Source organism: Macaca nemestrina, chromosome 2 (assembly GCF_043159975.1).
Source record: "Macaca nemestrina isolate mMacNem1 chromosome 2, mMacNem.hap1, whole genome shotgun sequence".
Lineage (NCBI taxonomy): Eukaryota > Metazoa > Chordata > Mammalia > Primates > Cercopithecidae > Macaca > Macaca nemestrina.
Window position 1 is genome coordinate 37,401,553 of NC_092126.1, and position 27,317 is coordinate 37,428,869.

The 27,317-nt window shown below is 45.3% G+C and overlaps 1 protein-coding gene and 1 long non-coding RNA gene across 5 annotated transcripts in view; one reads left to right on the forward strand and one right to left on the reverse strand.

Annotated features, from left to right (window-relative positions):
- LOC139361878 (uncharacterized) overlaps positions 1–14,056 on the reverse strand; it is a 38,248-nt gene extending 24,192 nt beyond the window's left edge. For both annotated transcript variants that reach the window (XR_011619717.1, XR_011619716.1), the window contains exon 1: positions 13,946–14,056. This is a non-coding gene — a long non-coding RNA (uncharacterized lncRNA). The remainder of the gene's footprint in view (positions 1–13,945) is intronic.
- LOC105469899 (EPH receptor B1) overlaps positions 12,947–27,317 on the forward strand; it is a 448,737-nt gene continuing 434,366 nt past the window's right edge. The window contains exon 1 of one of the 3 annotated variants that reach the window (XM_011721495.3): positions 12,947–13,362. In XM_011721495.3, coding sequence (XP_011719797.1) covers positions 13,305–13,362 — 58 coding nt within the window. In that variant the 5' untranslated portion in view covers positions 12,947–13,304. Of the gene's footprint in view, positions 13,363–13,983; positions 14,062–27,317 lie in introns of those variants that run through there. The other 2 variants (XM_071090949.1, XM_071090948.1) reach the window with 2 other exon arrangements.

The following is a 27,317-nucleotide window of genomic DNA, read 5'->3' on the forward strand; positions in this document are numbered from 1 at the left end:
CAACTTTTTCAATCCTGGGACAAGGATTATGTCAGCTTCCTAATATCATTCAGGAAATACATCCTTGAGTGTCTGGAGTAGAAACCATTAACAAAACTGTTTAGAGTTAATGTTGTTTCTTTTTTTGGTGGGTAGTTTTTTAATTACCAATTCAAATTCTTTCATGATAATCAGTTTACTCAAATATTCTATTTTTTATTGTGAATCAGGTTTGATATATTGTATTTTCTTCTCAAGAAAAATTGCTATTTCATTCAAATGGCTCACAGTATTTTCTACTGTTTTAAAGTTTTACTCTAGCCATATGCCCTCTTTTCCACCCATAATATTATTTATTTTTGTTTTGTCCCATTATACACTCCACCCCACCTCTTGCAAACTAGCACAGTCTTGTCAGAAGCTTTTTTGTACTTTATTAATTTATTTTTTTCAGTGAGTAAGCTTTGAGATGTGGGGGCCTTGTTGATAATTTCTTTATTTTTCATTCCCGTGTTTACATATTTATCTTATCAATTTTCTTCTATTCTAATATTCTTTCTAATATTCCAAGGTAAGGTACAGATTTCCTGTAGATACCACTTTAGCTGCATGCCAAGGTTTTGAATGGTAGTGTTTTAATTATCATTAAATTTTAAATACTTTTCCATATGCATTATGATTCCTTACTTAAAGTTTATTTAAGTGCATTTTTCAAAGTTTGTTTGGTTATTGATTTCTGATTAAATTGTGTTGAGGTCAGAGAATATGATCTGTATGACAAATTATTTAGTCTTTATTGAGCCTTGCTGTTTGGCTGGTAAGTCGTCACGTTTTGCAATTGTTCTACATCTACTGGAGAAGAAAGCATAATTGCTAGCGGTTGGATAGGGCTCTATAAACCCACTAAATTAAATTAAGTTGTTGCTTTCTTCCATTTACTTACCAATTTTCATCTGCCTGATTTATGAATAACAAAATGAATTATGTTAAAATCACTTTCTGATGATAGATTTGTCCATTTTTTCTTGAGATTCTGCCTTTTTATTCTTTACATAATTTGAGGCTGTGTCTTAGGTACATAGAAACTCAGAATTTATTGTGTTCCTAAAAGAATTATTCCATTTACTATTATGTAATGATCCTTTTTATTATTAATAATGCTTTTATCTTAATATTTATTTTGCTTGGCATTAGTCTAGTTATCCCAGTTTTAAAAAACAATATTTGCCTGTTTTCTTTTTCCTATCTGTTTACTTTGAACACATGTGAGTCATTATGTTTTTGGATGTGTTTCTTCCAACAGTATACAACTGGATTTATTCTTAACCAATCTGATGTTTGCTTCTAAATGATGAGTTTATTTCTGTTTTTATTTATTCTGATTGCTAGTAATTTTAGATTTATTTCCATTATCTCTGTTTGTGCTTTATATATACTATGCTTTTTTATTCCTATTTCCTATTGTACTGATTAATTTTCGTTAATCCTCTTTTTTTCTTCTGCTTATCTAGCAGTGGCCACTTTTAACAGTTTAAAGCATGGTTGATTTGACAACATCTAAAATTATTCAATGTTTCTGCTTGCTTTCAGAATGGTACCAGGGTATTAGAAAACTTTCAGCTTTCCAACTCCCATCTTAAACACTGTTATTCAACATTTTAGTGTTATCTTGTTTTTAGAAACGCTAATGATTTACCCACATGTTTACCATTGGGCAAACAAGTAAACTTTCCTCTAACTTTGCTCTTCTGAATTATTTCCTTCATTCCTGAAATAGTTCCTTTAGTAGATCTCTTAGAGATAGTATCTTGGTGGTAAATTCCCTCAGTCTTCCTTTAAAGTGTCTTTACAACCTTTTTTTTTTTTTTTTTTTTTTTTTTTTCGCTCTTAGTCTTGAATACAAATTTATCTGGATATAGAAATTTAGGTATATACAATTTTAGAATTTAAAATTTTATATATAATTTTATTTTCTTTCTATATATACATCTTGCTGCTGAGAAGTCTAACTGTCATTTCATGTGAGCAACTTCTCATTTCTCTCTGATAGCTTTAAAGTTTTTTTTCTCTATCTTTGATGTCCTTTAGTTTCATTATGATTTGTCTAGTTAGGAATTTTTTTTTTGTTGTTTATTCTGCTCAGAACTTCTTAAATCTGCTTCTTGAATCTGAATAATTCATTTGTTTGTCAGTTCAAAAATTTATCTGCCATTGTTTCTTTAAGTATTCCTTATCCTCCCATTCCTTCCATTATTTTCTCCTAAGTATTAAATAAATTAAACATCACCCATATTTCTCAATGGTTTTTAAGATTACATCTCTTTGTTTTTCTGCCTTACATTATAGTTAATTTGGAAAAATTAATTCAAAGTTCAGTAGACCACTCTTCAAGCATATTTAATCTCTTGAACCTATTCATTTAGTTTTTAATTTCAATGTCTATTTAAAATTTTTCCTGTTCTATGTGGTTCTCTCCCAAATCTATAGATTCTTTTTATAGTGTCTTCCTTTATTATTTAAAATACTGATATCTAAAAGTCTTTCTTTGATAGTTTTATAATAGGGGTCTAATCTTGTTTTGGGAATTCTGTGGATGTTGTGTGCCTCTTGCATTTTCTTCCCCTTAATGTTCCCAGGGTATTATCTACTTATAAGTGCTTTTTTCAGCTGAGTTCTTGGCTTGGGAGATCTGAGATTATTCAAGTAGCATAAATTTGAATTTGAAATCCATATGAGTGAAGGCATATGACAAGAATTCTGAGCGGAGATTATTTTATCTTACCCACTCCACCCAAGCCAAGAGTGGCAAGCATCCTTGTTCTCGTTTAGGACAGTGAGTAAACTTTTCCTTTCCTCCATTCTTTCAGTGAAGGTGTTGCAATTTAAAGCTTCAGATTTATGCAGTTGTCTCAGTTCCAACTTTCTGCCTTGTATTCATTCAAAACCTTGTATCTATTAAAATTTAAGTCATTATGTTTCCCAGATTGGGGATCAATCCCTGCAGCGTAAGCTCCCAGATTCGTCATTCTAGCTTTTTGTACCTCTTTGTTTCTGTGCTCTTGGGGATACTTCTTATGGCTCTGCAATACATTCACAAGAAGCTATTTCACATGTTATTGAATTTTTCTAGATGTTTTTATTAAGAGTTGTGTGGGTTATTTTGTCTATAATATTAGCACAAATGCAAGGGTTTTTTGTTTTTTTGTTTTTTACTATTTATTTTTCCTTTGAGGTATGATACATAATGACATTATTTTTTAGCCAAAAATTGCTTATCTTTTAATCAAGATTCAATTCATTCATATTTCTTTTTTTATTTTCTTTTTCTTCTTTTTTAAAATTTATTATTATTTTTTAATAGAGTCTTGCTCTGTTGCCCAGGCTGGAATGCAGTGGCATCATCTCAGTTCACTACAACCTCTACCTCCCAAGTTGAAGCGATTCTCCTGCCTCTATCTCCCGAGTCACTGGGATTATGGACGTGTGCCCCCAGGACCAGCTAATTTTTGTATTTTTAGTAGAGATGGGGTTACACCATCTTGCTCAGGCTGGTCTCGAACTCCTGACTTCAGGTGATCCGCCCACCTCAGCCTCCCAAAGTGCTGGGGTTACAGGCATGAGCCACTGCACCTGACCCAATTCATTCATATTTCTTATTGGAAGTGATTCTGTAATTTCTTATAAATTTTAATTGCATAAATAGTAACTTTCCTTCTATTTGTGTTTTTTAAATTTCTTTCATTCCTTCTTTTCTTTTTTTAATAGGGGTTGGGGTTGGGCTCTGTCTGGTGGCAGTAGTCATCCCTACAGCCTGGCTTCTAAAAACAATAAATAAATAAAATAATTTTAAAAATAGGAGTTATATTTTGCTTTTATTTTCTCTAGTATTTTCAAAGGTATATATATAATTCTTCAGAGTATATTTGTAAAAGCCTTTAAGTATTTCAAGCCACTTTTAAACCAAGTTTAGCTATTTTAAATCAGTATTTCTAAGAGTCTCAATTCCTCCTAAGTAAACAAGGAATGTCAGATAGCTTTCCTCTTCTTTTCCTTCTCCCCATATTCCTCTTCTCTTTGGTCCTAATTAATGTAATTTAAAGCACTGGATCTAGGCTTTAGTAATTAGAATTTTAACAATATGAGTATTCTTTATTGAGATTACTTTTTACATTTTATTTTAATTTAAAGGGACACAAAACTAACATGCAAAAATCAGTTGTATATATTCACACCAGTAACAACCTATCTGGAAAAGAAATCAAGAAAATCCCATTTACGATAGTAAAAAAAAAAAATGAATAAAATACTTAGGAATAAGTTTAACTGAGAATGTGAAAAATCTGTACACTAAAAGCTATAAAACATCCATGAAAGAATCTGAAAAAGACAAATAAATGCTAAGATATCTCATCTTCACTGGATGGAAGAATTAATATTGTTAAAGTGTCCATACTACCCAAAGTAATATATAGATTCAACACAATTCCTATCAAAATTCCAATGGCGTTCATCACATAAATAGAAAACACAATTCTAAAATTCATATAAAACCATGAAAGACCCTGAAGAGCCAAAGCAATCTTAAGAATGGAGAACAAAGTTGGAGACATCACATCTCCTGATTTCAAATGATATTACAAAGCTATAGTAATCAAAACGGTCTTGCACTGGCATAAGAACAGACACACAGACTAATGGAACAACATGGAAAGCCTGGAAATAAACCCAAGCATATACGGTCAACCAGTTTTTGACAGAGCATCAAGAAGATACAAAGGGAAAAAGGGAGTATTTTCAACAAGTGGTATTGGGAAAACTGGATATCCACATGCAAACAAACTAATTTGGACACTTACACCACACACAGAAATCAACTCAAAACGGTTTAAGGACCTAAACATAGACCTGAAACTGTGAAACTCCTAGAAGAAAACAGAGAACAAGGTCCCTGATATTAGCGTTGGCAGTGATTTTTTGGACATCACACAAAAACTTTTGGCAACAAAAGTAAAAATAAACAACTGAGACTACATCAAACTAAAAAGTTTTTGCACAGCAAAAGAAACAATCAATAAAATAGAAAGGCAGCATACAGACCAGGAGAACATATTCATGAACCATATATCTGATAAGGGGTTAATATCCAAAATATGTGAGGAACTCACACAATTCAATATTTAAAAAACTTCCAAAAACCAAAAAACAAATAACCCAACTAAAAATGGGCAAATAACCTGAACAGACATTTCTCCAAGGAAGACATAAACGTGGCCAGCAGATACATGAAAAGGTATTCAACTAATCAACAGGAAAATTGAAATAAAAGTTGTGAGATATCACCTCGCACCTGTTAGAATGGCTATTACCAAACAAAATAAGGGGGAAGTGTTCATGAGAGAAAAAGATACACCGTTGGTTGGAAGGTAAATTGGTGTAGCCATTATGGAAAAATGGTTGCTCAAAAAATTAAAAATAAAACTACCACATGAACCAGAAATCCCTCTTCTTGGTTTATACTCAAAGGAATGTAATCAGAACCTTGTAGAGGTATCTGCACTCCCATGTTCACTGCAGCATTATTCACAATAGCCAAGATATGGAAACAACCTGTGTCCATCAATGGATGAGTGGATCCATTGACAAGAAATTGTGATACACACACACACACACACACAACACACACTCACAGAAATATTATTCAGCCCTAAAAAAGAAGATCCTGCCATACGTAACAACATGACTGAACCTGAAGGACATTGTGCTAAGTGAAAAAAAGCAGACACAAAAAGAAAAATACTGCATCATCTCAGTCATATTTTTTTTTTGAAACAGTGTCGCTCTTGTCCCCCAGGCTGGAGTGTAGTGGCATGATCTTGGCTCACTGCAACCTCCGCCTCCTGGCTTCAGGTGATTCTCCTGCCTCAGCCTCCTGAGTTGCTGGGATTACAGGTGCCCACCACCAAGTCCAGCTAATTTTTGTATTTTTAGTAGAGATGAGGTTTCACCGTGTTGGCCAGGCTGGTCTTGAACTCCTGACTTCAGGTGATCCACTCGCCTTGGCCTCCCAAATTGCTGGGATTACAGGTGTGAGCCACTGCGCCCGGCAGTAGAATCTATTTTTAAAAGTCAAATATGTAGAAACAGAGAGTAGATCAGTGGTTACCAGATAGAGGGGGGAGAAAATAAGAGATATAGGTCAAATGGTACAAAGTTGCAGTTATGCAGGATGAATTAAAAGAAAATTAAAAAGCAATCTGCAAATATTTAGACATCTCTTTTAATTGATTTTATTGCTTGACACCAAATTTCATCTCTTTATCAACTGGAATATATTTTTAAGTAATTTTTTTCTAAAGTGTTGCAAATTTTCTGAGACCTGAAAATGTTTGTTGTTTTCAAATTGCTGGATTTATATGTATTTTGTGCTACAAATTTTCCCTCTTAAAAACTTTATTGCTAAAAAACCAAACTAAACCAACAAAACCAAGAAAAACCCAAACTCTATAGCTCTTGCTTCATTTTTTCCCTAGAATTTAGTTTTCTGAAATTAATATTTATTCCACTATAGATATCCTGTTTTTCTATGTGGTCATGAATGTGTCTGTGTGTGTTCTTGAATAGATGTAAAATTTCTTTTAAAAAATCCATATGGTTCAAAAACGTTATCTAGATGAGACTATCACGTCTTTATTCAGCTAAGAAAAATGTTATGCTTTCATGGCTTTGTCTTCACTTTCACAGCATTTGTACTGGTTTCTTTTTAAAGAACTCTGAACTCTTCTTGGAACTCTTTTGGGGACCCTTTAAGGTCCCCAGCACCTTGCAAGCAACTAGCACAATTTTATATAAGTTGGTTCCCCATTTTCTATCTTGTTTGTTTTGTATTCTCTGTTTCCAGTTTTCTTTTCTGTTTATGTTGTATGCATTTTTGGAAAGCTTCTCCAGTTTATCTTTTATATCATCCATTTAATGTTCAGCAGCAACAAATGTAGTCTTGACTGACACACCAATGCGGAATTGAATTCAGACACTGCATTTTTGCTTCCTTAAAACACTTCCTATCCCTTTCTCCTCCCCTCTTCTTTTATTCTGTTGTCTTTTCTGTTTAACTTGTTTTCTCATAAGTTTGTTTCTCTATATTCAAATTTACATCTTCATGTGTGCCAAGAAGTTTTCTGAAAATGTCTCTAGATTCTGCAGAACGTCATTTTCAAAAGGACGCTTCTCATCTGGGTCTTGAAGGTGCTGCGCCTGGTTTTGCAGTGTTCTAATAGGTCCCTGAAGTGTCCTGACTTCTCTTCACTCCTCCTTGAGAAGGCAAAGACTCATTAATTCTCAGTGTATTTTGGTAGGCAGGATGAGTGGGTTGGCCTTCGATCCTCTAGCTGTCTACTTGCTTAATCACTGAATCGCCTTTATAAACCTACGGCAATGCTTAATTGCCAGTTGCCAGCAAGCTTCATCTAGTGTATGTCTTCTCTACTGAAGTAGCATCTTTCTCCAACCACCATCCCAATTCTCTGGTGCTCTGACCTGCTGTATCCCAGGAAAAACTCTAGTCAGCAGGCTGTACTGTCACAGTACAGTCATTACTGTGACTGTTCCAGCCTCTTGACTGTTTTTTACCTGAAGAATGCATTGTGTCTTCATCAGCCCATCCATCTATCCAGTTGTGTATTTCATTTTTAAGCTCTTCTAGATGTAGAAGACACTAAGGAAGGGAAGAGGAAGACCAGGGAAACTGTTCTTTGTTTGGCTTGAAACTGAACAACAATGGTGATGACAGATATTTACTCCATTCTCTGGTTAGTAGAGATCCTGAGTGTCTGAGTCAAGTATCGACAGAGAGGGAATGACAATATGCCTTCCTAGCTATGTCTTTAAAGCAGTTTCTCTTTTAAAAAAGAGAACTTGGCATATGTCATACATATGCTTGATAGATTTTTCTCAATCCAGCTTGATGTACCTTTTAAGTATTGTTAGTTTCTTCCACATCCTGGCAATTAGGTTGTCTATCAGTGTTTGTTCACCTTGTTTTATAATTCTTCATATTTGTCTGCATTTGCTGGGGTATTTTCCTGAGAAGCAAGGAGAGGCTTGTTGGAGGCCTCTAGTTAGAGACCATTTATGGATGACAAGTCCCATAATACCTTTCACTTTTTAACCCAACTCCACTGGGAGACCATGAGATCTTTAAAGGGAGAGACTGGGTCCCAGCCATCACTGGGTCCCTAGCACTTTGCCGACAACTGGCACAGAATTGCTGCTGAATAAATGTTGGAAGAAAGAACAAAAGATGGAAAGGAAGCTTTTTGTTATTTGCCTATTATCCATATTAAAGTGTTTCAAATAAATCTTAAAGGATTCACCTGCCTCTCAAAAAATAACTACACTTGATCTTAGCCAAAAGGCTGAGAAGTGATAAAAAAATAACTGATGAAAATATGTTTTGCAGCTTAAGAATCTAATTAAAGGTCACCTGGGTCATGGAATGTGTAACTGAACCTTTTATTTATGCAGTAAAGCAATATGTCAAAAGGAAAGGATAGGACGGGGCAACAAAGTCTTTTCATGTACAAGATATGCATGTGATCATATTCAGGATGGATGCTGTTTGTGTACCCTTTTCACTAATAAGTAGTGAATGAAAAAAGGTTATATATATATATACATATATACACATATATACACACATGGACATATATATATACACACATACATATGATTTGGGTTATAAGTGAGCAGGAACATTCTAATAGAATAGCTTTATATTGAGTAGAATTATCAGGGGGAAATTGTGCAATTGTTTTCACTAGAAATGCTTTCCAAACATTTAGATACAAAACTGTTTAGAGGTAGGGAGTGAACTGGTTGACTGCCCCAAAGCCTTCTAGTCAGATGGGCCTCTGAGTCTTAGCAAAAGAGTTCAGTCACCCTTGGGTGCCTGAGAGCCCTCAGCTGCTGGCCTTAGCAGCAAGCATCTGTCGCTTTGAAGGAGTGATTTAGTGATATCAAATAGCTGAGTGATTAATCAAGAAAATAAGCGAGCATTTGACATCAGACACAAAAAAAATTGCCAAGGAGATGCTCTAGGGGAAAAGAGGCACCCGGGCTTGGAATCCCAAACCAATGGTGCCTTCAGGGATATTTACAAATCATAACCCATTGCTAGAGAAAGATCAATCTTCTGCAAAGCTAAATTAATATTTAACTTGCTCAAGAAAAGTCAATCCCTTGAGTTATTACGGAAATTAGCAAGCAGCCCTAAACTGACACTATTCTTGCCTGAGCCATCAGCATGTTCTAGAAGTCATCAATGAGTTAATGTTCCCTACCCCACCCCAATCAAATCCTCTCCTTGAATTCCTTTTACTCTTCCCCTCCCTCCTTCTTTTCCTGCTAAAGAACACTTCCTTCAAAACAAACAAACAAAACCTGATATAGATGCCCAGTAAAAAAGATAAAAAAGCTACTGGAGTAGAGGTGAGGTCTGAAGCCCCAATTCCTTGGCCACTTTCATGAGTATCCCCTGAGGAGGCCTCAGGGCAGTTGTAAGCTCCTGGACCAAGAACAGCAGCTTCCAAGCCTCATCATGCAGCAGAGTCAATTGGGGAGGGGAGGATATGAAATCACATTCATGGGCTGTATGAGTCTGTTCTCACGCTGCTAATAAAGACATACCCGGGACTGGGTAATTTATAAAGGAAAGAGGTTTAATTGACTCACAGTTCCACATGGCTGGGGAGGCCTCACAATCATAATGGAAAGCAAAGGGGAAGCAAGACACGTCTTACACGGCAGCAGGCAAGAGAGAGCGTGTGTGTGTGTGTGTGTGTGTGTGTGTGTGAACTTCCCTTTATCAAACTATCAGATCTCATGAGACTTACTATCACAAAAACAGCATGGGAACTCCCCCTCCCCTGTGATTCAATTACCTTCCACCAGGTCCCTCCCAAGACATGTGGGAATTATGGAAGCTATAATTCAAGATGAGATTTGGGTGGGGACACAGCCAAACCATATCACGGGCCTACCTCATCCCTACTGATTTAAAATCTTTACTGAAAGGCCTAGGGATCAGTATTTTTAGAGGGCCTAGTTGGTGACGTTCTTGTAATTATCCTGGCACAAGTTCAAAGTTCCTAGCAGGGTTGTACTTGAAATCCCTGTACTTGGTGGGCTCCAAGCACCCCCCACCCAGGTGTGACATTCTGCGGTTAGTTGGATAATGGTCAGTTCTATCTTCAGCCATGTCTGAGAAAGGCATTCAGTACCCACAGAAATATAACATGAGGGTATCAGGGAGAGGGACAGAAGAAAAGGCTTCCTAGGAGAGGTGGGATTTGGGTCAGGAAATTCAGTTCAACTCATTTCAGTTGTGCAAGTAAACATCCAGTACAGCGCTTGTGGCAGAAGGTGCTCAGTAAACAGAAGGTCTTCCCAGCATGTCTAACTAGCCACTGTCACTCTCTCGCTGCTTCCTGCTTTGTGATTCTCCAGAGCTCTCCTCAGCACCTGACATACCACTGCCTATTTGCTTATTATTGCCATCCCTCCACCACACGGTAAGACCCCTCAGAGAAGGTCTGTCCACTGTGTTCCCATAGCTAGAACAGGGCCTGCCTGAATACATGGGTGGGCACATGACTGACCTGGGTGTGGCTGTGGAGATGACAAGAGAATATCCTAGGCCCAGAGAAAGACTAGCAGAGTCTGGGCTGAGAAGGCAGGTTTCAGGGAGCTTACAGAGCAGTCTGAATGTCATGCTAGAGTGGTCAGTCTCTCTTCAGCAGACAGTGAGGAGCCACTAGGTTGCTATGCAGGGAAGAGATAAGATCAAACTTGGCTTGGGAAGGATGAGTTTGGCAGCAGAGTGGAGGGATTAAGGGGAGGGAGGGAAGCTGGACCATCGTTCAGAGACCCTCCAGTTGTCCAGGGGAAGGTAGCATGGGCTCACACTGGGTCAGATGCACAGGCATAGGACAAGGGCATAAGAAGGAGGACGTCGCAGAGTGGGGACTTTGCTAGACATGCCTGCCAAGTGACTGTGATGTAGTGAAAGGGGGAGGGAAGAGTGTGAAACTCACCCATCCATCCATTCCCCTGTCCATTCGTGAGAGGATGGCTGGGGGTAAAACAGCAAGTGAAGCTGCCAAGGAGTTGCCCATGTATCCCAGGAGGATGAACTCCAAGGATGGAGTTTGGGGGATACCTCTCTTGGGAGCTGAAGAGGTAACAGAGGGAACAGAAAGAAGAGACAAGATGGGTAGGAGGAGAAGCAGGAACATGGAAACTGGGGCCAGAGCCCCAGAAGAACTACTGGACACCAGTGTCAGTGGGTGCTGACGGTGCAGGAGGATGATGGCTAACTAGGAGCAGGTTGTTGCCCAGAGTGACATCAAGTGGCTCCAGGGACATCAGGACACAGTTGGTGGTGTGGAGGCGCAGAGGGCAGCTAACCTGGCATTAAGGTGGATGATGAGGAGGTGGAGGTTGGTGACATCTTCCCTTCAGGCACAGAGGTGGGGTGGAAGGGAGGGGAGGGGAGGAGGAAGGCAGCCTGAGTCAGAGCCAGGGAAGGAAAGAATTGTCAGGATTGGGGGACTTGAGTCTGGCTGTGGTGGAGAGGAAGCAGTCCCAGCAAAGGAGAGACTAGACACGCAGAGGCGGGGGTGGGGGGGTGGGGAACTGATTTAGAAATGCCCAGAAAGGAGAGTCATCCCAAAGAGAACCATCACATCTGCCCGCTGTTAACTCATTAACAGACCGGGGAAAGGCTTGGTGCCTCCAAGGTGAGAGGCCTAGGAGGAGGAGGGGGGTACCTAACGGGTCATCCCTGACCCTGTAGGACCAGACTATCATCAGGTCTGTAGGGGGGCGGGGGAGGAAGGAAGGGCACATCTCCAGTATAACATATAACAGCCTCAAGGTGAGTTTCTGATTTAGAATCCTTGACCATCTCCAGAAACAGGAAGATAAAGTGCAGCTGTGAGAGCTGAGCCTGGGAAAATTGCTCCTATCTCCAAGGCTGCATCCCGGGTTGCTGCCTAAGTCTTTCCCAGCCACACTGAAGGCCTGGCCCAAAGCAACAGTACACCTCGCCCTGCGCAGGCCTGGGAGAGCCCTCTTGCCGGCTCTGCTGTTTTAGAGCTGTGTGACTCCTGGTCTCCCCCCGCTGAGCTGTCCTCTGGGGTCAGGGCCCTCTGTGGAAGTTCACAATGCATTGGTAAGTGAACACTAAAGGAAACCAGAGGTTTCTGCAGAAAAAGAACTGCGAAATGTTGGACAGGAAGCAAGTTCGGTTCCCTGTGGACCCTGGAGCAAGGGCCCACAGGTTATCTGAACAGTATTCATTCTTTCAACGGACATGTACTGTGCCTCCCACAGGCTAGGCACTGTTCTGTGAACTGGGGATTTTGTAGTGAACAAAATAGGCAAGAATCCGAAAACGGTGACCCCATTTTAATAAGGGGGAGACCCAGCGATAAACAAAATTGATTAGTAAATACCAACCCGTGCTAGACAGTTAAGAGCTCTGCAGGACAGGCACTGGTGCGTCCCTGGAGTTGCTATAAACAGGGTAGGCAGGGTGCTTTTGTCACAGAGAAAAGGAAAGACGGCTCATTTGATTGTTTAAAGCGCATTCGGTCCTGGGTGGGATGTAAGGGCACGAGGCCTCCACAGCTCTTTCGCTGGGCCCCCTAGGTGGGGACAGAGCGAGCTGGGCGGGCCGCTGCGGTTCTCCGAGAGCACCACGAGGGGGAGCCCGGACCCCTCCTAGCGCCTTCCGAGCCCTCCCGCACAGCCTCGCAAGCAAAAGTTTTTCTTAAACTAACAATGCCAGTGTAAGGAGGTGCTCGCGCCTGATTGGCCGGGGGAATTTTGCAGGTTTGATTCTTTGATTGGACAGGAGGTGTTAGGGGTGGGGAGAAAGCTGATGGTGGGGGATCCCGCTCCCTCCCGCGTCAGTCTGGCCGGCTCCGTCCTCCCGTAGGCTCCGCTGTAGCTCGCAATGTGACACCAGGACGCACTCGCTCTCGCAGGCTCGTTCTCCCTCGCCCTCTCTCACACACGCACGCACACACCCACCTCTCCCATAAACACACACACACACATGCACACCCACACCCACGCGCGCCCGCACCGCCCCACGCGCGCACACTCCTGCCCACGCCCACGCAGCGCTCCGGGGAGTCCGGTCCCGGCGAGAGCGCGAAAGGATACCGAAAAACCACCCGCGGGGAGCGCAGCGGCGCCCCGGGACGCGGCGCTCTCCCGGCGCTGCTGCCTCAGCTCGGGCTCGGCCTGGGGGCCGCCGGCCAGCGATGGCCCTGGATTGTCTGCTACTGCTCCTCCTGGCTTCCGCAGTGGCCGCGATGGAAGGTAACGTACCCTCCACGGAGCAAGTTGGCTGCTGGTACCTGCCGCCTCAGGACTGCTGTGCTCCGCGCCTGGCGGGGTTTCTCTAATTGCTTTGCAGTGCCGGACCCGAGGGCAAGGAGGTGTGGGAGCCTCGGCCGCTGCCGAGCGCGGGGCTTGGGCGGCACCCACCAGCGCGCCCCCGGCTGGCTCTTAGCGCCCGAAACTGACTCGCTGAGTCTCCCGGTTTCCTCGCCCCAGCACTCGCTGGCAGCGAGTCTCGGTCTCCCGCAGCCCCCGCTCGGAGAGCGCGGAGCCCGCTGCATTGCGGTGCATGCTCCTTAGCTCTGGGCAGAGCCGGAGCTAGGCGTTGGGGAGAAAGGGGTGCCTCTTGCCATCCGGCTCCTGGAGTACTGGCGCCCGTCTGCTCCCAGGCACGGATGCGCTTCTGAGCAGCCGCGCGCCACCTCCCTTTCCCCGGCTCGCGGTCCACGGGCTCGTGGACTCTGCTCGGCGTGCAAGCACTGCGCGCGGGGGCCAGAGAAGCTCTGCCCTGGTACCCCGCAAGTGGCCGCCGAAGGAGAGGGGTCGAGTTCGTTGGCCGTACCCTTGGGGACCAGTCTGGAGGTCCGGGCGCCTGCGGGACTGCGCGTTTCCAGGGTCACTCGGGGAGAGGTGGACAGCCTTTTCGCCTCTTGAGCCTTGGAACAGGAGTGGGTTGGGGTGAGTGGTCGGTCCTACCTAAAGTCTCCCAGCCTCTCCACCACGCCGGAGAGGAGGCTTGGCGGCCGGGAGTCGTCGGGCAGCCTCACTCTCTGCCAGCTCAGACTTGGCGGTGCCTCCGGCCGGTGGTGGAAAGCGCGCTCCAAAGACACCGTGCCCAGCGCAGCGGGGAGCCTGGGCGCTCGGTAGCGCTCGCGAATCCCTGTGGGAAATCCCGGCCCAGCTCCCCGCCTACCGCCCCTTCCCCCGCCCCCATTCTTCGCAGCCTAGCAGCGGCCGCGGCAGTCTCCTGGGAACACAGCTCCGTGGGAGAGCGGAGTTGGAGTTGTCGGGAGAAAACCAACTCTAGGGGTGATGCGCTGCCGCAGTCCGGCTAGCAGCCCCACTTCCCGGTGTCCTGCGCCGGGTGGAACTCCTCTGGGGGACTCCAAACCGGGGACACGCAGCTCCTGGCGCCCGTACAGCGTTCCTATCTGGTAGCTCGCTCCGCTTGTTACCCGTTCCTCGCAAAACTATGACCGGTTGCCCAGTGTAAACTCCCCCAAACACGATGGTTTGGTGCCCTCCGCCATTCCGGAAAGCGCTGCCCTTCTGGAAGGGAAGCTGGAGGGGCATTCCGGGCCCCGAGGCGCGGCTAAGATTCCCTACCCTTTTGGCGAAGACCACCGCATCCCACGTTTGTTCTGGTGGCAGCGTGGGGGTGCGGGGATTAATGCCTAGAAAGCTCTCGCTGGCTTTTCCGAGGGTGGCTTTTTGTCTGCCCTCCGTCTCCTGCTGCCCTCAGGGACTGCTGGGCTTTGTAGGGAGGGGAGCAAGGAGGGGTTTGCTTTTTGGAACGTGCAGGAGGAGACTGGAGCCGTGTGGAGCGCCGTCAACACCCTGGCGCAGGGATGCCTGGGTTTGACTTATTGAGAGACACGTGTGGGAGCAGTTGAAATTGGAAATTCAAGGGGATATATACCCCCAAACCGGGCAGGAAAGCCCGGTGAGCGCATTTGCAAGGCCAATTCCAGACTGGACTTACAGCGTTGGGGCGGCGTCATGCCGGTCCGAGGCTGGGTCCGGCCCGCTGCTCTTTGCGCCCCCAGAGGTTCAGTGGCCGGGTCTCTGAGAGGAGATGGGTGCCCACTTTGGGGAGCGTGCTGTCGGCATTGGGTTCCTGTGCATGCAAGCGAAATAGTTTGGAGAGCAAACGTATGGAAGCACAGCAGGCATCAGAACGTGGGCAGTTTCCTCCCTGTCCCTCTTCTTGGCTAGCCAGAGATCCCTGTCTGTTTGCCGGAAGCTGCCCACGGGTGCCATTGTGTCGGATCCCAACCAGGTATGCAGGGCCCTGACGCCCAGGCCTTCCGGAGCCACTTACCCCTGGTGCTGTGGCTTCTCTTGCTGCAGCCGGGAAACTTTGCCAGTGGCCTGACAGTAAGGAGCCTGACTCTGTGGGCTGAAAATATCTCCAGCAAGGGTTAAAAGAAACGCCACATTCAGCAGAATATTAAAGCAGCCCCCTGGTCCCTACTCAGTACGCAGGGATATTACGTACCATTCACTCCCTCCTCTCCTAGAATGAACACAGGCAGGCTCATTTTCTACTCTCTACACACGGAGCCGCCTTCCCGCCTGCCTGGCTGGGCTGGGGCCAGCGTTATTTGGTTCGTGATGAGTGAGGAATAGTGATTAGAAAGTGGATCAATGAGCTGCCTACGCACAGCAGATCCTTCCCAAACTCGGCTGTGGTCAGGGGGCGCCTCTCCCGGCAGATTTCAGACACTCATGTGTCTGTCTGCTTTCTCCTGGGGTCTGCGGTGGAATTTCAGTGAGGCCTTGGCACCCAGGGCAAATTGCTCTGAAGTCTGGCGGGTCCTCAGCCCAGGCCAGGGCAGGGACAAAGGGACAGTGACAGTCATGGGCCAGGTGAGGAGATGTGGCCAGAGGAAGGCAGGGCCTTAAGACACCCCCTGCCTGGGTGGAAGGCAGGAGGACAGGGTCTGGTTGTTTCTTGGCCAGAGGGCCAGAGGAGGGGAGGGGAGGGGGCTCAAATTCCCATCATCAGGCAGGAGGACTGTTGGTTTAGGGTGTAGGAAACGCAGACTGAAAGAAAGCTCCTCTTCCCTCCTTTCCCCCCACACTCCCGCATTTCCAGCCAGTTCTGCTCTGTGAGGAGGGAGATGCCACTACAGGGAAAAGGTTCGCTGGGGCTAAGTCTGTCTTCAGAAGGGAGTAAGGCAGGCTGTGCTGGCAAGAATGCTGACATCCTTCTGCCTCCTGGACACAAAGCTAGGCCTCTTTGCTCAGCGTCCTGACAAACAATTGCCTCTTCAAGCCCACTGGTGCCTTTTCCCACCTGCTCTGAGAGCTTGTTGAGAATGGGCTGCTGGTGTCTGAAGTGAAGGCAACGGCTTGCATTCTCTGAGCTGCCCCTTGTCTTGTGCCCTTTGGGATAGGATCTGGAAACATGGGCTTCTCTGGAGGCTCTGCTACAGCAGCAGAGGACACCCATCTTCAGAGAGAGGCCTCCCTGGACTAAGCACATTGTCCGTCTTGGGAGGCAGCAACCTGGAATTGCTAACTGCTTGAAGCAGTCTCCCAGTCCCTCTCCCTGTGTCCAGGGAGTACCCGTGCACCTGCAGAAGGCCTCAGAGTGCGGCACACTGGCTGATGGGAATACTCCCAGGAGACCTGCTCTTTTGTGTAGCCTAGAGTGAAGGCCTGGCCCTGGCACCCTTGGATGTTCACATGTATTTGGGTAGTAGATTTCTCAAGGTTTGACAAGTAGTGGGTTCCCAGTAGGCATTGTTGATGCATGAGTGCATGACTAAATTACTGTGCCCCTTTGTGGCATGCCCCAGTGTGAAATGCTAGGGCACTGAATTTCACTGCACACATTTTGGACACAGTTACATTTCCATTACCTGTTTGTGGTGGAAAACCCCAAACTAAGCCCACGTGTCTTCAACAGGCCACAAGGCTAGACAGTGATTGGCTGTTTCTGCATTTTCTGTTAATATTTGTTTGCTGTGTATGCATCTGTTTTGGGTGTCCATGAACGTGCTTGAGCCTGTAAGCATTAGCAGGCACCAAAGATTTTTTAAAATGTCTGAGAAAGAAAAGTAAATTTGAGAAAATTCCATGTATTAGCTGATTTTATTTTCTGTGCAACGTGGAATGATCACCATTACTCAGTATTTGTGGAGCTGCCTCCTCAAGCCACGCATGGAATGCTGGCGAGGGAAGGCAATGCAGCTCTGGGCAATGGCTTGGGAAAAGTCTTGGCAATGTAAACAACTGCAGAGGCCCAGACTCAGTCCCAGCTCAAACCTTCTGGGTTGGTGGAAGCCAGCAGCTTGTGATGCTCCCGAGCATGGGGAGGGCCTGCTACGTCACACAGTGTCCGGCTCCAGCCCCTTCTGCATTCTGTTGACTTGTGCAACTCAGATCCAGATCTCAGAGCCCTTACTTTGTTTACTTACAAGAATGGGTACCGATGACCAAGATGTGCTTTAAGAAAAGCCCATGAGGCAGAGGCATGGTATGGCTCTCATTTAATTTTACCCATTGAGAAGTAATCTTTGATAAAGCAAATAGGACCAAAGAAGAAGGGCGATGCTAGGGGACACAGAACAGCACCATGACCCCCTCCTCTGGATCTAGCATGTGTACTTCCTATTTAGTAGAAACTACATGTTCTTTAGTTGCTTGAATAAATTTTGTGATCTCGGGGCAATGAAAGGAATATATGGGTCAGGAGGGAGGTCTGGCCATGAGGATAGAGATGGAATCAACATGGGTGGTGACAGATAGTAGGATCAGGAAGCCAGAGTACTCCACTTGCCTTTTCATCTCCCAGCTCTATTGCTTGGAAAAATTACCCAGTCCACCTGGCCACAGTGTCTTTCTGTGTTGAGTGGGTCATGACACCCACTTATTCTAACTATAGGGGTAGGGACAAGTAATAACCAATATAAGGACACACTCTGTACTAGATTAAAAAGAAAGTAAGTTGCTATTAAAATAAAAAATACATGTATATTACTAAATTTAAAATAATATATAGTTAATCTTTAAATGTTCTTAGTATCACTAAGGCTTAGATGCATAGTGCTTTTCTAGCATGGGCAAAAGGTAGGGGCAATTTTGGAAGCCCAAAGAGGGGAATACCAGCTCAAGTAGTGTTTCCCAGAATTCAGGTAGTATGTTACCTGGGCAGTTTGCTACAGACTCTTGGGTCCTAACCCTAAAAGCTCAGCAGGTTTGGATGGATCTTAAAAATCAGCATTTTAAGTGGGCTTTCCTGAAGATCCTGATGTGCTTCCTGGAAACACTGCCAAGGGGAATGTTTCTAAACCAAGTTGCAGTCAGAAGTCCTGGTAGGTCTTGCCCAACTCGGCACTTGCTGAATCAGAACGGCCTGGGGATCTGCATTTTACCGAAGGGCCCCAATGATTCACATGCAGACAGCCTGGCACCAATATATTTGGAAACTGCTAATGAGATCTAATTCACTTAAGCCTTACCAAACCTATCAGGTGGGTATTATTATAATCAACTCCTCTCCCATTTTTCAGGTGAGAAGACTGAGATATAGAGTAGTTAAGTAATTTGATAAGGTCACACAGCTAGTAAGTGGCCAAGCCTGGATCTGAACCCAGGCAGTCAGGCTCTGTAGTCTATATTTTTAGTCACCTTCCTCCACCACTTTTGAAGGCTTTGCATGAAGGAAGACTCATATCAGCTGGAATCCAGGGGTGGGAAGGGTTCTAGCGCTGACTCTGCCATTGGGCACTGGGGACTTCATTGGCTACTGGGGGCTTAGGTTTCCATGATCGTGCAAGAAGAGATGAGCAAAATGTTCAGACAATCTCAACAATTCAGATCAAGCTCCAGTTTCTATATAGCTCTCTCTCTGCACCTTCCTCCTACCCCACTATTCCCACCCCTATTGCAGCCCTATACGTTCTTAGATACAGGGCTGGAGACTTGTCCTGCAGCACACTTTCTAATAACGACTGGTATATTTGTTCCTCTCTCTGCCCTGACCAGCCCTCCCAAAGAAGAAATGATCGTCAGAGAAGTGTCCCCAAAGGAGATGAACCTGGGACCCCATGTGTTCTGGGGGCGGTGGAGGGGGCACACCAAACACTTACCTATCCTCCATTGACTGTCGAGAGCGTCTTCCTCCACCTGGATTCCAGGAGTCTGCATTCCTTGGAAGAGCTCTTTTTATGTCTCCCTCTTCTGCACTAGCCACTTAAGCAACTTGAATATTTCTGTCAGATTTCGATGTCTCCAAAGATGGTGGAGAAACAGAGCATTGGATGTCTGCCCCTCTGAGGAAATTACTGTAATAATAAAGTAATGCCTTGGGAAAGATTTCATATTTAAAAGCAAAATTTTGCATGAGAAATTCCTCAACTTCTGCAGATTCCATTTCAAGCGGTATCTGTAGGTGGGGCCCTCATGTCAATATGCTTAACTATGCTTGGGTGGGGGGCATTGAGGGGTGAGATCGGACCATCTGCTCCATCAGAGGTCCCTGATATCTGATGTATTAGAGCCACTTTGCTGGCTTTTGTTGATCATTCCCCTGGGGGTTAGAAAGTTGATAACACTTTCCAGGGAGGCCTGGAGGGCGATGGGTTGGTTCTTCTTTGTTGATGGAAAACCACTTTCTATCTGACTTAAAGTACAGGAAGCAAACAAGTGCAGGGTTAGCTCTGTCCCTCCTTATGCGTCGCTTTTCTCGTTGTTGAATAGACTGGAGGAAGGATCGTTATGGTAGAGAGAGTAGCAGGGACTTGGAGTGGATGCACACCCCAGGATAGAAGCAGTTGTAGAAGCAGGGGCTGACAATTGTAGATAAAGTCCAATCTGAGGCATGGTGACCCTTTGGCAAATCATGGGTGGGGCATGGATCTTCCTAGCCTGTCAGGGGTTCTGTAGGAGGCAGCTCAGCATCTGATTTTCAAGTATCAGAGATAGGAAAGAGTGAGCTTAGCCAACATCAAGAAGGCTAAGTGCCCTCCATGAGAAAGCCTAGTGCCCTCCGTGGGGAAGACTGTACTCTAGGGACCTCCCACTGGCCGGCAGCAGGCCCAGGATTGTGCAGGTGGTGCAGACAGGATTGGGGTCATGGTCCCCACTGGTACCATGTAGCATTATCTGCCAGATGCCTCTCACTGTAACTGACTTGTATGTTTACTTCCAACTTTGTGAGTGAGAGGATTTCATTTCGACAGCCTAGCAAATGGTTCATTATGCTCTCAGCCTTCTAGGGCAGGAAAAGCATCTTATTCGTCTGCTCACTCACTCTCCAGCAAGCATGGAGTGTTAGCTCTGTGGGAGGATGCCCAAAGCTAAAGACCCGGGGGGCCCTTCACTACACTACAGTGACCCTGCTGGTGATTCGAGTTTCAAGATGATCTACTTGTGAAAACAGGGAAAAGGGGATAAAGAAGGTCCTGTTTCCCACCCCTCATCACCAGTACAGATGTTTCTCCAGATCAGGCAAAATCCCAGCACCTGCAGACAACACCACTAGCAGCTGCTTAAGGAGGGTGCTCATGGACGGTTCCCCCAGAGTTCTCTGTAGCAGAACTGGGCCAATGTAGAAACACATAGGAGACTTTCTGAGAATTACCAGGACTCATTTCTGCCCACAGATTGCACCTGAGGCCTTGCGCCTCTCATCTCTCCCCTCCCACTTCCTGGCGGCAAGTGACAAAATGACCGATTTGAATTTAACCTCCTTGCTCTGCTTCTCCATTTCCCTGTGAAGGTGATAATGAACAGAGAAATGGGCAGAGGCAGGTGGTCAGAAAGGGAGGGGACAAGCGAGGGGAGCAGGGGCCCAAGGCTGTAGCTTGGCAGTGGCTTCTAAGGTCCCTGGGACTGATTACAGGGGCCGTGTAAGCCTGAGGGAGCCAGCAAGGGGTCAGGCTTGTCTGCACAGTTTTGACATGTCAGAAGCAGGACTGGAGGTCAGTTTCAGGGAAGGGAAGAAACTTTCCAGGAGCCCTACAGGCTGGCAATGCAGGATCCAGGATTAGATTATGCTCCCAACCACTCACTGAGCACTGTCGTATGCTGGTCCCTTTATACGTATTGGTCCCCATACCCTTCGCATCTAAGCATTCTTTCTCCCATTTTACAGATGAGGTAGCTGAGGCTTTGAGAAGTTAACTGGCTCAAGAGTGAAGTTTCAAACTAAAGTTTGCAGAACTCCCTGGGCCTCTCTGCCTCCCAGTTCAGTCACCTTTTCCATTTAACTTTGCTTATTTGTGAATTAAATCAGTGAGCATGTGTTAACCAGGAGCTGTCTATCCTTGTCCTGCCAGGTGCCATCAAAGGTACAGACAGTCCTGCTCTGGTGTCAATGCTTGGACCCTGTGGCCAGACTCTCTTCTCACTCTTTGGAGTTGTCCCACCTATTCCACAGCTGGAAGAAAACTTTTTCCTCCTGTTGCACATTGCCTTTCCCATGTGCCCCTGCCAGTCAGACCCCCACTGTGGTCATTATTGCCTTTTTTTTTTTTTTTTTAACTGCATGTCTGTATTAGTCCATTTTCATGCTGTTGCTAAAGACATACCTGAGACTGGGAAGAAAAAGAGGTTTGATTGGACTTACGGCTCCACATGGCTGGGGAGGCCTCAGAATCGTGGTGGGAGGTGAAAAGCATTTCTTATATGGCGGTTGTAAGAGAAAAATGAGCAAGAAGCAAAAGTGGAAACCCCTGAAAAATGCATCAGATCTCATGAGACTTATTCATTAGCACCAGAATAGCACGGGAAAGACCGGCCCCAATGATTCATTCAATTCCCTTGGCCTAGGTCCCTCCCACAACACATGGGAAATCTGGGAGATACAACACAAATTAAGATTTGGGTGGGGACACAGCTAAACCATATCAATGTCCATCTAGATATTGTCTTTGATAAGCTGTGTTGCTTAGATGGCTGCAGTTGGCATCTGTGCCTGAATGTTGGTGGGTGTGTGTTGGCGGGGGGAATCAGGGCACAGTGCAGGTCTTCTGGTACTCCCTTCCATAGGCTCACCTTTCAGAGGAAGGACCAGCTGCTGCTGTTTGTCTTTGGGCACTTCTGCGACTTCTTCTTTGTGGACTCTGTCCTGCTTACCCTTGACCTGGGGCCATGTTGTTTCTTGAGCTCTGACTGCTTTTTTTCCGTCTGGCCAGGTGCAGACTTATGACATTAGAGGAGGACACTAGGATTTAGCATCAGCTTTGAGCATGGAAGAACATGTTGGGGGATGTTGAGGAGAGAAATCCCTTAGTATCCTAGTCCCACTGGACAGTGGCCAGGCCCCCTTGGAGCCGTGGCAGTGGAAAGGGCTGAGCAGAAGGATGAGGAATAATTGCAGGTGGCTTCATTGACGGTGGCAGCAGAGAGAATGCCTTATCTGTGAAAGGCAGCTGGGCCCTGCAGTTAATTGTTCTGTTGTTTTCCTCTTGGTATTTTTCCAGCACATCAACATAGGACCTTTACCCTTGGCTTTCTCATTGATGCTGAGGCTGGAGCCGGGAGGTGAGCTGGGGTGGGGGATTGGGAAGGGGCCTCATTCCAGGTGGTTTCACATGAATTCTTGCTCCTGAACTATCTGTGCAGGTTCCTCCAGGGCTGTCTGCTCCTGGGGCCATTGTCACAGGACCAGAAAGTCCATCCGGGGATGCTCTCAGCTCCTTTGACAATGCCTCCAAATGGTCTGGGATGGTGGAATGCAGGCTGTAAACTAGATGGCAAGGAACAAGGTGTTAGTATCAGAAAATCCACCACATTTTGGACAGGTGCTCAGAGACCTGGGGTAGGCACTGGTCAGAACACACTTTGGGTGTTGGACGATAGTGTAGTATTTGGTTTAATCCCGGTCACACCACAGGTGTGAATCTGTTGCTGGCTCCCTAGCACCTTCAGGGCCAATCATCACAAGACCCTACATCACCTGGGTCCTCCTTGCCTCCTGCCCTCCTGCCCAGCAGCACCTCCTTTCCCAGCTCCACACAGGTACATGTGTACACACACATGTCCACAGGTGCACATGCTGCACAGATACACATGCCCTGGGCATCTCCTTCCCTTCATCCACACAGAGGCCATTCTGACTCATCTGCCCCATGGGCCTCTGGGTCTGCACCTGCTTGCTCTGCTTGTGTTGCAAGTCTTACTGTTCTTTTCTGGCTAACCCTAAATCATTCTTCAGAATTCACCACAGTGATCACTTCTTCCTGGCAGGCTTTCTCTCCTGCCCCACGCTGGATTGGGTTGCCCTCTGCGTGCCCCCACAGCCGCCTCTGCTTCCCTCTATAGGATCACATTCCACACTGGTCTCCAGTTGTGTGTTTATTTTGCTGGATACCCTACAGCTCCATGAACCTCTGAAGCATGAGTTCTATCCTGATTGTCATGGCATCCCCCGCACATAGCACCCCCAGCACGTGGCACATAGGAGGTGTCAATAAGTGTGACATAATGAATGAACAACAAGAAGGAAAAGATCAGCAAACACTTAAAAACCTGAGATCATGTCCTATGTAGTCATTTAAAACATATCTGCAATTTTTTTATACTTTTCCTATCAAAATGTGGAGCCTCATTCCTTTCCGCCTTGAGTATGGGTTGGCATTAGGACTCACTGTAATGAATGGAATATGGCAGAAGTATTTCTGCATAACTTTGAAGTGAAGTCATAGAAGACAACACAGTTTCCACCTAACTCTCTCTGTTTCTCCTGAAATACTTGCCCTTGTCACCCAGCTACCATATTGTCAGGAGACCCAGGTAACATGAAGGGGTCATGTAGAATTTCTAGCGCCAGCTTCAGCTCAAGTCCCAGCCCACAGCCAGCATGAGAGGCCAAGTGTGAATGAAAGAGTCTTCAGTTTGTTGCAACCCCATCCTTCCAGGCACCCCTGCTAACTCTGAGTAGGGAGAGACAAGCTTTCCTCACAGAACACTGTCCAAACTGCAGATTCCTGAACAAAATAAATGTAGTAATTGTGGAAAACCACTAAGTTTGGGGTTGGAACAATTAATAACTGAAATATTTTAGGAGAGGTAGGAGAACAATGATTTAGATAAACCTAGAAAGGGACTTAGGGGAAGGGTGGGAAGGGGGTGGAGATATGATACCTCATTCATTCAATACTTAATAACAAATATTGTTTATCTCCTACTATGTACCAGGCAGTATGCAAAAAACCAGAAATGTTACAGCCCTTGGGAGCATACATCCTATTGGGGGAACCGACAGGCATGAAAAAGACAAATAATGTATATATAATTTCAGGAAAGAGCTATAAAGGGAGTAAACAAATGATGTGACTGAGAGTGATGGGTGCAGGCTTGGACAACTTAAAATAGGGGAAGGGAGGACCTCTTTGTGAATACTCGAAGTGCATTCTTAGCAAGTGGCTTAGGTTTTATTCTGCATGGGAGATAGATTTTGGCTTGATTACAAAATTCTTTTCAGTCAAACTGAACCAAGATGGAATAGGCTGCCTTGAGAGATGATGTATCCCCATCTCTGGGGTGTCCAAGTAAGGCCAGAGCCACTTTTAGACTTGAGAGCTCACATTTTACAGAGGCAAATGGGGAGTGAGGGCAGAGAGACAGAACTGTCAGCACTGCCTAGGAGCCACCAGTGTCACAAGTACTCACTCAGAACACATTTATTGAGCATCTACATGAGAAGCGTACTCAGAACGGAAAACACCAAGGTAAAGAAGACACAGACTTTCCTTCAGGGAGCTCACTGATGAGTAGACTGGTGGGGGAGACAGAGCCACGCAGACTACAGGCTGTAATAGGGCATATGATAGACTCTGATGGATGTGGTATAGCGGTTACACATCAGCTGCTTGGGGAAACCAAATGAGTGGGTCAGACTTAGAGTGGGAAGGATTTGGGGAAGAAGTGTGTGTGCGTGCGTGTGTGTGTGTGTGTGTGTGTGTGAGAGAGAGAGAGAGAGAGAGAGAGAGACAGAGACAGAGACAGAGAGAGAGAGAAAAAAAAGTTTAGGACTTTGGTTATGATTATATCCAGGGCACCAGTGCTGTCTCAAGACTGACTCCCTGTTTTCATTCCTTAGTTCTGTGTCTGCATCTGCCAAGGTCCCGGCAGAAAACAGCACTCTCACAGGGTTTACTGAAGAGGTTTTAATGAAGAGACTCTGCAGAGGTGTGAACAACATTAAGGGAACCAATAAGGATGGGGATGTACCCAGGGACTGACAATAGTGGGAAGCTGATACTCCCCAGTGCTCTCAGGACCCAGCAAGAGCCACAGTATGAGAGAGCAGCTCCCTGACAGGAGTGAGACATAGAGGAATGCAGCTGCTGCCCAGATCATGCATGGAGGGTGAAGGAGGAGGGTTTGTATTCCTTGAACCCTTTCTCCTCCTCTTAAACATCATCTCCTGCCAACACCTCACATGATGAATTCAACAAGAAGGCAGAGGGCATGAAAGTCTGGTTGATGTGGTTCATAGAGGTCAGAGGCATAGAAAATGGCAAAAAAAAAAAAAAAAAAAAGTAGAGAATGGATCTGTAGGGATGAATGGAGACTAATCAGCACAGTCATTTATGTTCACTTCATCCTCAGACAGGCTTTCCCACGGGATGGTCATGTGGCTGCTGGCAGCCTCAAACTCATATTCTCTTGAAACTTCAGCAGAAAGATAAATTCTCACTCCTTGTAGCTCTAGCAAACGCTGAAGAAGTTTTGCCTCCTGGGCTTCCCTTGGGTCCTGAGCCTCTCCATGAACCAAGCTCCTTTACCAGGGTGATTGAAATACACTCATTGGCCAGACTTGGGTCATGTGTCTATGCAATTCTATAGCGGAGGGGGAAGGGCTAGCTCAGACCCATCAAGCTGCCTGGCCTGAGATAGGGGAGAGCTGGTCACAAAACTGTCAGGGTGCTTGTCCAGGAGAAGCAAGAATGGGTGCTGGGAAGGCATTCTTGTGATTGATAGGCCACACCTATCAATCTTCCTGGGACAACTAAATTATGCAACCAAGTAAGAGAGATGGTATGTCCAATAAAGGAAAGTATATGGATTCTGGACAGAAGAAGGAAGTTATCTGTGGCTGTGATGGTCCTGAAGATGAAAAGGCAGGGAAACAGAAAGTGATGGGAAAGTTAAAAATCCAGGAAGAGAGGTCTGGAGACAGCTGGACAAACAGGTTCCTTCTTGATGGGATGTCCTCTATCTTCCTGAGCATCATGATCAAATTTAAAGTGATGAATAGGCCGATAGCAGGGGTGTTTGGTTAAAGGTAAAGTGATCTTTAGATTAGGGCATCTCAACTAGACTGAAAGAGGAGGGTTCCTATTTAGGGGCAAGATGAGAAAAACGATGGGTGAAGAGCCGTAATTTCTCACTGTAATCCCCTGATTCCAATGTAGATACCAGAGCATCTGAATTTAACCACTGCATTTAAATTGGATATCCACTGGAGAGCAAGAATGAAAGAAATGCATACTCATAGGTACAACGAGCTGGCTCATTTCCCTTCTTTTTCACTATTGTCAATCATGGCCTAGTCTCACCTGGAATTTCCATTTTGCATCAGTAGAATATTTGTTCACAGTTTTTGATGTACTTTTTCCGCTAGGTTTTAAGTCTTGTATAAGATGGTAGATCTTCAAAGTCATTTGCAGACTATCTTTTTCATACCTCAGGTATCTCTTTCTCATTTGAGAGAGAGAGAGTGATCTGAAATGTACTTAGAGTTTATCAGAAGAAGGCTCCATTTGCCCTTCCAACTTCCCTGCTCTTGGCTCCAACTTTCTTCTACTCCCAGCTAAGCAGAAAAAGAACAGATTTTTTTTAAAAAACCAGTAGCACAATGCTGCTGAGCTGCATGAAAACCCTTGGCTTTCTTTTCCCAATCAGGAGAAAGTAATTTTCCTTTCACTCACCTGACTAACTTGTTCAGAGCATCTCCTCCCCACCCTTTTCTGATATCTTGCTGCTAAGTATTTGCCAGTTCATTTGCATTTCAATGGTTCCTTAGCAACTATCATGCCCTCAGGATTAGGTACAAAGCTACTCTCTGACACAGACTGCCAGGGCTACATCGCCCTCTTTTATGGTGCCTGAGTTACCAAACCAAGCCCTGCCTAGACATGAAGCACATTCACTAACAGCATCACACAGGTTCTGAATTATAATGCCATTACTCCCTGCCTTATCTGAGCATGCAGACTTCTGAGCAACCCTCACACTGAAATGCCCCAGATAAT